This window comes from Mastomys coucha, unplaced genomic scaffold (genome assembly GCF_008632895.1).
Source record: "Mastomys coucha isolate ucsf_1 unplaced genomic scaffold, UCSF_Mcou_1 pScaffold11, whole genome shotgun sequence".
NCBI classification, from domain to species: domain Eukaryota; kingdom Metazoa; phylum Chordata; class Mammalia; order Rodentia; family Muridae; genus Mastomys; species Mastomys coucha.
In genome coordinates, this window is record NW_022196893.1 from 4,360,655 (window position 1) to 4,372,840 (window position 12,186).

The following is a 12,186-nucleotide window of genomic DNA, read 5'->3' on the forward strand; positions in this document are numbered from 1 at the left end:
AGCACAGGGCTTTCCCTTACACAGGGTTATGTGGCAAATCATGAGATGGAGAATGAAAGGACAGCTGAGACAATAAAACAGAACAACCCAGGGAACTGCACAGCTCTTAACACTGGCCTAACACTATTCCCACTGAGAAACCAAGACAAAAGGAGTCTCGGGCCCAAAGCAACCCTAGTGTACCCATGTGTTCCCCTCCAGCTGAGTGACAAAGCCTGGGCAGTGTCCACCTGGCAGGCATGTCACCCAGACAGGCCTTACTCCCTCCAAGCCTTGCTCCTCAGTCCCTTTATCCTGCTGGGTTCACATGTAGAGTGAGTCCCGGTGCTTCCTAAAGCCCTGTTACTGATCACCACCACCAATGACCACAGATCCCTCCACCCGCCTGGGGCCTGGGATGGGGCTTTACCAGCAGAGAAGGCGTGTATGTTGAGAGCCATGTCTTGCTCCTCACTGTCTACCACATCCAGCAGGTAGGCACGGATGGGCCCTTCAGTTGCATCGGCACTGAAATCCAGGACTACCACTCCCAGCACCGTGAGGACAATGCCAATGGGCTGCCGGCTGGGAACATCGCCAAGCGCCAGACCTGGACAGAGCATGGGAAAGCAGTCATATGCTAGCACCAACTGTCAGGTTCCTCAGGAGAGCAGAAAGTTCACCCCATTCCTGTGGTTTGTGCGTGCCCCCTTTTGCCCAGCCCCCAAGTGCTCCCTCTTATCTTATTATGAGTGTTTTGCCTTCATGCATGGATGTGCATCTTCTGTGTGCTGGATGTCTGCAGAGGTCAGATCTTTTGGAACTGAAGTTACTTACAGATGGCTGTGAGCCACCATGTGGATGCTGGGAATTGAACTTGGGTCTTCTGCAAGAGCAGCAATGCTCCCTACTAAGCTATCTCTCCCTCCCTCAGAGTTTTTCAAGAAAGAAGGGGAGCAGGTTCTTCCTCCTCTGCCAACCAGGTAACAGTGGCCACTGGCTGGCATCAGCTGCAGTAGCCATGCAAGGACCACTGCCTCTGTCTCTATGAGGATGCTATCTCCTCTGCCCACCAACACTGGTCTGTGCTGCTTCCTGGGTTGGCTGGCTCTGCCCTAGCTTCCAAACTAGACAACAGACTGTGAGTACATAAGGGCCGAAGGCCACACCGCCTCGGCAGGCACCCTGAGCACCAAGCCTCACCTGATAACGGAGCCTGCCTGGACCAAGGGACTGATCTGAGCCCTTGTTAGCTTATACTGGGACCAACCTTCAGGATGAGAGGTGGGGCAAAGACAGGTCTGGCCATGAAGTACAGTCTTCTGACTACACCTTGACAGGCTGGCCCAGGGGTGGCCCAGTGGTTGTCCAGGAGGCCCCAGTGGCAACGGAAGAGCTCAGGCTCAAGTGTTGGTGCCTGCAGACTGGCTATATGTGGCAGGGCTGCTCTCTATACATGCCACTGCATATAGGAAAGTAAAGGAATGCTTGCAGGTGACCGGCAGCAAATACCAGGAAAGTGTCATCTGCAGACACCTAGATGGGAACAATGTCTGGTGGAGGATCTGCCTGGTAGAGGTGTGACTCAGCAAGGAGACACTCAGGTCAGGAGGAGAATGACCCAAAGCTGCCTCAGGCTATCCCTAGCCTGGCTCTCAGAGCTGTGACTGCCCCCTGGAGGTGGTCTTGTGAGGCCTCTCTGCCCACAGCCTACGCCTCGGGAACTTGGGCAGACCTGTCCCTTTGGAACCCACACTGTACTCATTCACCCTCGGAGCCACAAAACAAAGCTTTGTTTCCACTGGTCCTGAACGGTGCCCGCAAGGCAGAAAATATTTTCCCACAGAGTGGCTTTAATTAAAAACAAAACAGAAAGAGACAAAACAACATACGAGGCATGAACCAAGAAAACAAACAGACTGGGTTCTGGACACTCTCAGTACCATGTCTAAGAAAAGGAGAACAAAAAAGAAAAGATAATTTCTGAAATCACTCTGGAAACAGGACGTGGTGTCAGATACGCATTAAAAACAAGCCATCACAACAGGAAGCGTTTCCCTGTGAACAGGTTCCTCCAGCTTTCCCATGTGAGGCCGGCTTTACTGCCAAGCTCCCTGCTACAGTCTCCACCAGGAGGTCCTCAGCAGCCTGAGCTGGTCCTTGCACAGTGACCCAGTGAAGTCACCAGATACACTGCAGGCTCAGCAAACACTCACCTATAGCGGAGCCATTGAGGAAAAGTGCAACACCAATGAGGACCCCCACACACAACACAAGGATGAAGGGCCGCCGGCGGCCCCAGCTCAGGGTGCAGCGGTCACTTGCAGAGCCAATAAGCGGTGTGAAGATGAGGCCAAGGACGGGGCTCAGGAACCAGGTGAGGCTGTAGTACTTCTCAGGGAGGCCTGCAGGGACACACAGCCTGTCATTCCTCATGTACACTTTGCTCCCTCAAGTCTCCCCAGGATAGACCTTTTCCCTAAGGGTCCTCTGGAACTGAAGATGCTAGACAAAGAGGGTACTGCAGACCTTCTGGAGCCAGTACTGGGCTCTGCCTGAAGGGCCACTACATTGCTGACACTGAGCAGGGCTGAGCTACTCTGGTATGGTCCCCGGTCCCTCTATACCATACTTCCGTAGTGGTACAATGTGGACAAAGTTGCAGGAATAAGAAGAGCCACTGAATTTTGGACCTGACTGAGGAAAATCTATTACAGTCTTGGCAAGGGTCTTCAGAGCCACCAAGGCCCCCCAGTTACCTTAGCAGTGGGTGCCCTGGGCACCAGGGTGGTAAAAGCCCTTATGTATCCACCTGGAACCAGGAGACCACAGCCAGCACCCAGGGCCCTGTCTTCCACTTAGCTTTCCAAACTGTCCAGGCAAGACATGGTGAGTGTGGTGGCCTCAGGATGGAACCTGAATAGCCTGACATCAGAGTCTATGCCACCTTCCTGTCACACAAACTCAAACGTGCTATCAACAGAGCAGATGAATGGTGGCCCAGGCACAGGCCAGCGCTCTGCAGAGCAACTGGGATGCACGTGCACAGGCCAGCAGCTCTGATGAGCCTCTGTACCACAGAGACCTTGCACCTGAGCACATACCACACCACCCCCTTGAGTGACGTGTAAAGACTCGTTGAGGAGTCTGCTACTACAGGTCAGAGTGTTGACTGTCCTTACGTAGAGGGCAGTGAGTGCTGGGTGAGCATAGCACATCGTGTGTCTGATGGGGTTGGGAGGCTTTGAGTGGCATCATGAGATCAGCAAGACTCCCCATTTTACAATGACCTGAAGCTTGCTCAAAATCACTTCACCACTTCATCAGAAGCACTCATACTCTGAGGACACTGAGGAAGCAGACTCAGGCTGAGCTGGCAAGAAAAATAAACGTGTGGGAGAGAGCATGTCAGGGGAGGAAGCACCTTGCAGAGCCTCGTGCCACCACGCCATTAGGTACCAGGGCACGCTGCCAGGGTCTAAGGTGTGTGTTCTGACCTCTGCCGCCATGCCTCGCTACAGGAAGGCTAGATCTGTTCCCATCCCAAGTCAGCAGAACAGACTAGAGTCAGGGAACGAGAGTCTGCGCAGTGGAGTTCTAATGGTATGGGCTCTTCAGTCTTACAAGGCAAGGCCCTCAAGGGACTGTTCTGCCCTTCAGTAACGCCCATGTCACGTGTGCTATCTCTTAGCACAATCCCTATTCAAAATGACTGGGAATAAACAAGGCAGTCAGAGATTCAGGGGATGGGGAAGCACCCTGAGCCTCCCACTGACCATGCCACCAACTCAAAAGTAAGTAAGGAGCTCAATTGAGTCTTGTGGGCATGGGGCACCTTCATAGGACCTGGTTGTCCTTTTCTGCCTGGAGCAACTGTCTTGCTGTCACTGTCCCAACACCTGAGGATTGGGGGAGGACTATCCATCCAGGTACCACTGCCTTCTGCTGTCCTCAGTGCCTACCCACCCTGAGCACAGGGTTCCATACTATACACACCCTGAGTTTGTCTCAGTCAGGTTATAGCTCTATGAAGACAATGAGACAAACAAGTCCCCTTGCCCCTTTCTAGTCACGAGCCAGACAGGGAATATAGTTTTGCTGACTCAATCATGTGGTGCGACAAGCCCAGGTAGGCCTGGCCTCTCTCTTTAGAACAGATACTATTGTTGCTCTTGTACAGTTCCAGGCCTGTGGCCAGCCTGCCTCTCAGCAAGCAGATACCCTTAACCCAGGTGTCCTCACTGCCTGGGCCCAGCAGTATGGCTCTAAAACAAAACCTGTTTGAGACATCAAGTCCCCACAGACCAGAACTCTCCCAGTGAAGTGACACTGCCAACACCAATGGAGCCTGTGCCCACTGCCCTGGCATCAGTAGGCCCAGGCATCAACCCTTAAGAACACACACACCTTGGCAAAGCCACACTGGCAGGTTACACATACAGGTAGTCAGGAGTCACAGATGACTGAGAGGGTCAGGAAATGCATGCAGGAAGTCTATGGCATCTAGCAAAGGGCCAGGAAAAACCTCAGGCAGTGAGAAAGACAGGCACATGTATTTGTCTGAGCAGAGAGACTGGTGAACAATGTGCTTCTTATCTCTAGAGTAGACTACAGATCAGTAGTCTACTACAGCACTCTACAGACTAGAACAGAACAACAGATGCTCTCATGGATGAACAACACACAGTGCAGGCTTTTAGAGCAAGGTGCTCAACTTTTTGGCATTTGAGCAGGACACTGTCATCTGTGGTATGTTGGGTTACAAACACATCCATCTATGGGCTGAGGGTGAGCACACACAGTATACAACAACAGGCTCTGCTGGACCCAAAATGGCCTTGGTAGCAGCCAACAACTGGCTACTAAATGAGGCCATGCACTGATAGGGTAGCTAACGAGAGTCAGTGAATAGTACTGGCTCCTCCAGGTAGGCACAGCAAGCAAGACTGCCCAGGAATGAAGACAGAAGCATCATCCCAGAGACCTTGGACCAGCTGTCGCTACTTTTACAAGAAGTGACAGCTGTAGCCATCACAGCCCAACAGTTAGGAAGAAAACGCTACTGCCCAGGATCATGTGGCCTCCCACATACATCTTACAAAAGATGGCTGGAATACTTCCTGACACAAAAGACTTGTAGAGGGGCTGGAGAGATGGCTCAGCAGCACTGGCTGCTCTTCTAGAGGACCCCAAATCTATATGTCAGCTCATAACTCTCTCTAACTGCAGTCCCAGAGGATCACACACCTTCTTCTGGCCTCCATGAGCACTACACATGCATGTGGTACACAGGCATATATGCAGACAAAACACCTATACACATAAAAATAAATGAACTAAAAGCTTTCAAAATTCAAGCTTTAATGTCTCTAAGTTTTATGCAGTTAGTCTGTCTGCTGGGGTCCAGGGCTACTCACTCACTGGCTCTATGACTCAAGCTGTCAATCTCAATTCAAGCCCTTTGTCTTCCATTGCTGATAAACATTTGATCTTACAGTTCTCAGGTCATAGCCCATCACTGTGGGGATTCGCGGCAGGCACTCAAGGCAGCAATCTAGAGATGGGGGTTACTGGTGTGTTCATCCTGCTTTTTTATACAATGTAGAACAAGCTGAGTAGGGGTGACAGTCCCCATAACAGGCTGAGTGAGTCATGTCAATCATGAATCAGAAAACTTGTCTACAGGTCAGTTTAACAAAGGCATTTTCTCAACTAAAGTTCCTCTTCCCAGATGACTCTAGCTTGTGTCAGGATGAGACAAATCAACCAAGATACCCTTGGAGGGGTTGAACTGCCGTGTCTCTCAGTGCGCTTAGGTCTGCATCCTCTGTGCTCAATCAGGCAGCCACCTTGCCACTGCTGAAGTAGGAATGCAAGCTACAATGTGAAGCTCCACACTTAGGCCTGTAGAGCTGCCAGCTTTTCTGTGTTCATCAGGAATGCCACAGCTGACACTTAGCTGATGCTGCTGTGCTCTGCAGTACCTGTGACAGAACACTGACCAGGTACAACAGCACCCCACCAAAAGTTCTCTCCTGGAAGAGGAATGGACCTAGGTGAGACCTCCACATGGTGCCAACAGCCACAGGGTGGTGACTGACTGTTAAGGGACCTGGTGCTGGAGGAATCCAGAATCCTACTGGAACAGGAAACATGGCTGGGCAGCTGTGAGCTCAGCTGTGGAGGACTGAAGGGTAGCAGCATTGGTGACAGAGACAGGGCTGTGCAAACCAAAGAGGGGGACCAAGAACACAAGCACAGGGGACACAGCACCAGTGGTGGCATTACAGCTGCTTTTTGTCTACTCGGGAGTTCCTCTTAGACTCCAGACCCTGGCCTCCAGGAAACCAAATGCCATTTAAGCTACCTGTATGAGGGCTGCCAAGGCACTAGCCAGGCGACAGCACTCTATTCCATCACATATCTCCAGTGCTGCCCAGGGTGAGCAAAAGGTGCTGCGACCCCCCAACACTCAGCTGCCAGCACCCACATCCCTGGGATGCCTCAGCCAGGCAATTCCCAGCAAAGCCCTAAACAAACACAACACCAGTCCCTAGTAAATAATTTTTGTTTTTTTCCAGGCAAAGGTTGAACAACAATGGTGGGACCCGGAAGGTTCCCTGTTCACAGGAAATACTCACTGTGTCACTGTGTACATGGGACAGCCCACTGCAACACTTGGGTCACATGCAGAGGTTTCTATTCACAAGGGCATTTTTGATAAACTGGTGTTTTGTGGGGGAGGGAGGCTGGGAAACTGGCCTATAAATATTTAACAAAAGGTCCAGGATGGGAATAAGAACTCATTCTTTCTCTCAATGGACAAGTCTGCGAGGCCAGATAGGTTTGTACTCCTGGACAAAACCCCATGATAACATGCGCTGGTGAGAAGTTCTTCGTGGGAAAAGCTCAGCATCCTTGAGTGACCTCAGGAATCTGACAGCAAGCTGACTGTGAACCTAACCCACTTTCTGGGCAGCCTTGCTAAGGCTGCAGCATGAGGAACATGGGCTACCTTCTACAGGCCAGGTGCCACCCTCATGGTTACCTGCTGCCAGAACCTAAGCAAGGCCTGCTCAGACCCTGGGCCCTCCATAGGCAGGCAGGGCCTATACTGGGGGATGTACACCTCCAGCTAAAGGCAGGGCCAGAGTGTCAAGGAACAAGCCCAGTGCCTGGGGAAGACCAGGGAAGAGTGAGACTAGAGTGCTCAGGTGGTTTCTCCTAGCTGTTTCAAAGGGTTGCTGCCATTGACCTGTTACAGGTCACCTCTCTGCTTCTGTTACCCACAGTGTGATTCTCAGCTCAGTCACACAACTATAAGGAAGGGCTCAGGGAAGACGGCATACACTTAGAGGGTAGAGGAGAGAATCGGGAGCTCATACCACCCTTTGGCTACACAGCCAGTTCAAGGGTACCTGGGACACATGAGATCTTGCCTTAAAAACTCCCTCTAATTCCCTCTCCAAAGAGAAAGAAAGCACAGACTCGAGGCTCACTTGCTGTGGGGGCACGTACCTCCGAATGCCCACTGAACTGCAGACAAAGCTGTCTGCACGTAATACACAGGCACTAACTCAGACTAGGCTGCAGGCTAGGAAAGCTCAAAGGCTAAGCCACTTCTTAATGGACACATGCCCGTCAACCAAGCCCAGTGCCAAATAGTGAACTATCTTCTATGTGGAGTAAGACACATGGAGGAGACAAATCCCCACAAGGCTGGGTGGTTTCTGAACCATGAGAAAAGGGGATCCTGAATCACCATCTTCATGGCTGCACAGAGGCTGAAAACTCCAGTGTACCTGGCTCCTAAAAGAAAGGATCCTGAGGAACTGTAGGAAAAGACCCTGGTAGGAAGGGCGCAGGGGTGATGAGTACCCTCCTCTCACTTCGGCCTCAGAGCAGAGTACTGGAGAAAGAAGACTGAGTCAGGGGAAGTCAATAAGCCTCATGTGGGTGCCAATGTCTGACTTTCCGATGGGATCAGGTCTCACACGTCCAGGTAATTCAGTACTATCTTCTCCACTTCCTGGAAAAAACTGACAGGACAACGATGCTGCGAAAGGATGTCATGCACATGGCAACATTTCCCCAGATGAAGCTCAGCATGCCAGACAGCAGCAGCAGGGAGGGGGAATGAGCACGGTTCATGTTGGGGACCCAGGCATGGATGCTGGAGAGATTGCCTCAGCTCTGGAAGTAGTACTGATGACTCCCACTGCCTTAGCCTCCACTTCATTTATAAGATGGGGTGAGGTATACACCTCTAAGGACCCAGGGACAAAAGTAACACAGAGACCTCCCCGCTGACCACCACCCACACACCACCAACATGAGCCACTCCACCCCAGCAGGTGTACACTGTCATGCTTAGCACCAGGGAAGCAGAGACAAAGCAGTCTGAGACAAGAGTCCACCTAAGAGCAGAAAGGAATGTCTCACTAGACACCAGTGGGGAATAGCACTGAGGATGATGGGGTAGCACTGAGCTGGTCTGAGCCCCAAGAAAAGATAGTCAGATGGTAGAAGTGAGTAACTCAAGACAAGCTTCCAGAGCCTTTGTAGGTATACCAGTAACTAGGACCAGGGAAAGGAATACAGGTAGCAGACAGAGGACCCCAGCAAGGAAGCACAGGTGCTAGACTGAGTGGCAATGGGGAGGGGGAGAACAGGGCCTCTGGGGCTTCTGGGAACACAGTCTGGTGTTGCTTGTATGTGAGCGTTACTAGGCCACTCCATCCTGGACATCTATTTGTGTAGCATGGTACACGGGAGTATGGCCAGGTGGCATCCCTACCTCAGTGGCATCTCTGAATTGAGGACTGACAAGAAAGTGAAGGGGGAGCCAGGGCAACATCTTTACCTAGGTCTGAGCAAAGCAACCTAGCTTTGTCTCCATTCCCAGATCCCTTTTCTGCCCTTGGAAGGGCAGCCTTCCCTTCTCCGTGTCTAGGGCTGCAGAGTACCCAGAGAGGAAAAACTGGTCAGGTGGGCCTCATAGGACAAGACAAGAACATGAGTAGCCCGGCCTGGAGGGAAGGAGCTATGGAAAGTTCCAGACCAGTCAGGTGGGAGAGGCTCAAGTGCCACGAGAAGCTCAAAGCTTTCTGGTCCAGAGCTGTGGGGCACCAGAGGCAAGCTTAGGGGGTGATTTATGGTGCTCAAGTCCCCCAAGGTCAAATGCCAGGAAAGCACAAAGCTAGAGAACAAATGGTCATGGCAGCCCCTGCCTGGCACCAGAGGCAAGCTTAGGGGGTGATTCATGGGGCTCAGGTCCCCCAAGGTCAAATGCCAGGAAAGCACAAAGCTAGAGAACAAATGGTCATGGTAGCCCCTGCCTGGCCTGGTAGCTCTGTTGAAGGTAGCCTGGCCTAGAAGGACACCTCAGACTTTGATTCCTCATTGGCTACAGACTCTGACAGTACTTTCATTTTCAAAGTTTCAATTCCTCAGACAGGACATGGAAAATGGGCCTTCATGCCTAGTCTCTGCCTCCTCGCATATCCTTCTGGGTATTACTGTATTCCACCATCTAACCTGGCTCTTAGACTTTTTAACAGTACCTTGTATCCCCCAGGGAGGAGTTCCAGAAGGAGGTGGGCTGTGTACTGTGAACTCTTTAAGCAGATCTGCAGCACGCCTGCCTCAGCATAGACAGACTAAGACCAGACTCAAGCTTCCTGTCCTGTCATGACTACAGCTGAACAGGTGACCCTTTTGTTTGCCCTTCTTGAACATAAGGTGCATCTGGCATGCCTGAGGCTGCTCTCAAAATGAGTTATGTAAAGTGAAACAGACTCTTCGGGGTTGGGCTTATCGCTGCCTCATTTCCTGTGCAGGTAAACACCTCTGCCCAGGGATGCAGGTGTCTGACACGCAGAAGCCATACTGCTAGGCCTGTCCAGTCAAGTGCTGAGCTGCTTTTGGCCTGTGCTGCACTGCTGGGAACAAACGGGTGATGACAAACATTTCACTCCCAGGATTCTGCACTCAGGATGGGATATACTATAACCCTGTTCACTATTCATGACTCCCGTTACTGAAGTACACTTCCAACCCAGAACCCTGCACTGCTACAACAGCTGACCAGCCTCAGCTGTCACAAGGATACAAGTGAGGAAGTCAGGTTGTACCCATGTACTAGACAAAGGACAGCAAAGGACAATAAACCCAAAATGGTCCCCAAGGAGCTGCCAGGCCACATGAGGAAGGCCTAACTAAGCTGCTGGCAGGGAGGCCAACCAAGCAGGGCACAGAATAGAGAAGTGTTACTGGGCTTCAGGTTCTACAAGAGGAAGAGGCAGTGCAACTCACAACTGCCGCTGGGTCAGAAAAAAGTGTCGCCTAAACACAGCCTTCACCTTAGTCACTCCCTCACAGGAAAGCCCAAACTGCAGGTGTGCAGGTAGCAAGAAAGTGAAGTAAGGTAATGACTGGCCCTTGAGCCACTTGCATCTGCCCCAGCCAGCACGCCTGCAACCAGGGCTGCCTTGGCTATCAGGCCCAAGCCCAGGCCCAAGTTCCTCCTTGGCACTCAACTCAGCTCAGCCAAGTGTTGAAGAAAGCTCTACTTGTCCATCCCCTGCCTCCCTCAGTTTCTCTAGGCTTATCCTTCTGTAATCTGTCTGCAATGAAACTCGTAGACATGGAGAATGATGGGCAGTTCTTTACTCTGATGTGCCCAGAAGTTACATACTGTATCGCCTATCCATGTCCTCACTTCACTGGGGATGTGCCTCAGTGGCCGAATGCTTGCCTAGCATGTGCAAAGCCCTAGTTCTCCTGTACAGAAAGTAAAATAAAAAGAGGAAGCCGACAACCCACTTCACACCAAAGACCAGTCCTATTTATAACTGTTTACACAAGTTACATGTATACATACTCTTTGTAGCTTCAATTTAAACAGTTATCTTTTCTTCCATGTTAGGCAAGAATCCAGGGTTTTGCACAAGTCAGGCAAGTGGTCCAGTGGATACATTCTATACTGATTGCTTTTAAGAATAAAGACAGCTGGCTGGAGAGATGGCTCAGCAGTTAAGAGGCCATATTGGACTCTACTCTGTTTTAAAAGCCCACTTCTCCCATGACAGTGGTATGCCACCCCCACATCCACACCCCCTAGCTGTGCTGGACTAATGCCTGGCACACAGACCTGTGGACCTTCAAGGAGTCTCTCTGGGTTGCTGATACCCTTGGTCTATGTTTTCAACATATATTTGTGGCATTTTGTTAACATTTAACTCACTTCTGGTTTTCATTATAAAGTTTTAAATGACCATTTCCTGCAGGAACTGATGACAGTTTTTTTTGCCTTCTATGTATGCTCTATGTCCTGTCGCTCTGTTCTGAAACACAAGTGACTCTGTAACTTTAGCAAGTGCTTCTCAAACCACCCTGCATCATCACCAGCCTCACGCACACTGCAATTTGGGTTTCTGGAGCAAATCCCTGTGTAGCATCCAGGCTCTGAATGGTAGCACCCTCAAGCACTGCTCCTGGTTCACTGACTGCTCTGGTCACACTGTGTAGCCTTCACCTTCACTTCTCCTCACTCAGCACTCAGTGCTGCTCAGAGGCATCTCCTATTTTGTCCTTGCTCCTGTACTCGGCTAAGGAACCTCCAACAACACATCCCCTATTGTTCCCAATTCTGTCTCTGAGAGACAACAGGGAAGACTCCATCCAGGCAGAGGGCATCTAGGGCAAAGCCCACAACCTCTGCCTCAACCCAACTGCAGCCATGTTCACTTAAAAGCTTTCTTCTCTGCCAAGTAACTGTTCAGGGTGACATGCCCAGGTGTCCAGGCAAGCCCCAGGCTTTGGGCTACCATGGCACTTCCATGCCAGGCACACTGCCCAGCACAAACAGGCAGGCGCTTAGTAAGAGTCTGACAAAAGAATAACAGCCTACCAAATTCCTTGGGAAAAATGACTGTGGTGACTATTTCATTGTTTGTTAAACACAATGATCTGAAACGCAAGGAAATCCAGACTTCCCTCCCAAACACAGTACCGAGCACAAGCTGCTTCCCACTCCCTGTGGCCACAATCTGGGAGTTTCTTGCCCTGCCCTCCACATGCATACCATGCATATACACACAGACAAGCATGCACACCGTGTTGCCCTTCAGGGGATCACAGCCCTGACTGACTGTGGGGGAGGCCAGGTGTAGGCAGCACAGGGACTCCTCAGTCTTTCTTGGGTCT

General features: G+C 51.2%; 1 protein-coding gene across 1 annotated transcript in view; it reads right to left on the reverse strand.

Moving 5' to 3' along the window:
- Positions 1-12,186, reverse strand: part of Slc45a4 (solute carrier family 45 member 4) — a 66,085-nt gene that overhangs the window by 7,374 nt on the left and 46,525 nt on the right. The window contains exons 3-4 of the mRNA XM_031345768.1: positions 2,196-2,384; positions 410-589 (exon numbers count right to left, since the gene is read on the reverse strand). Of these exons, the coding sequence (XP_031201628.1) occupies positions 410-589; positions 2,196-2,384 (369 nt within the window). The remainder of the gene's footprint in view (positions 1-409; positions 590-2,195; positions 2,385-12,186) is intronic.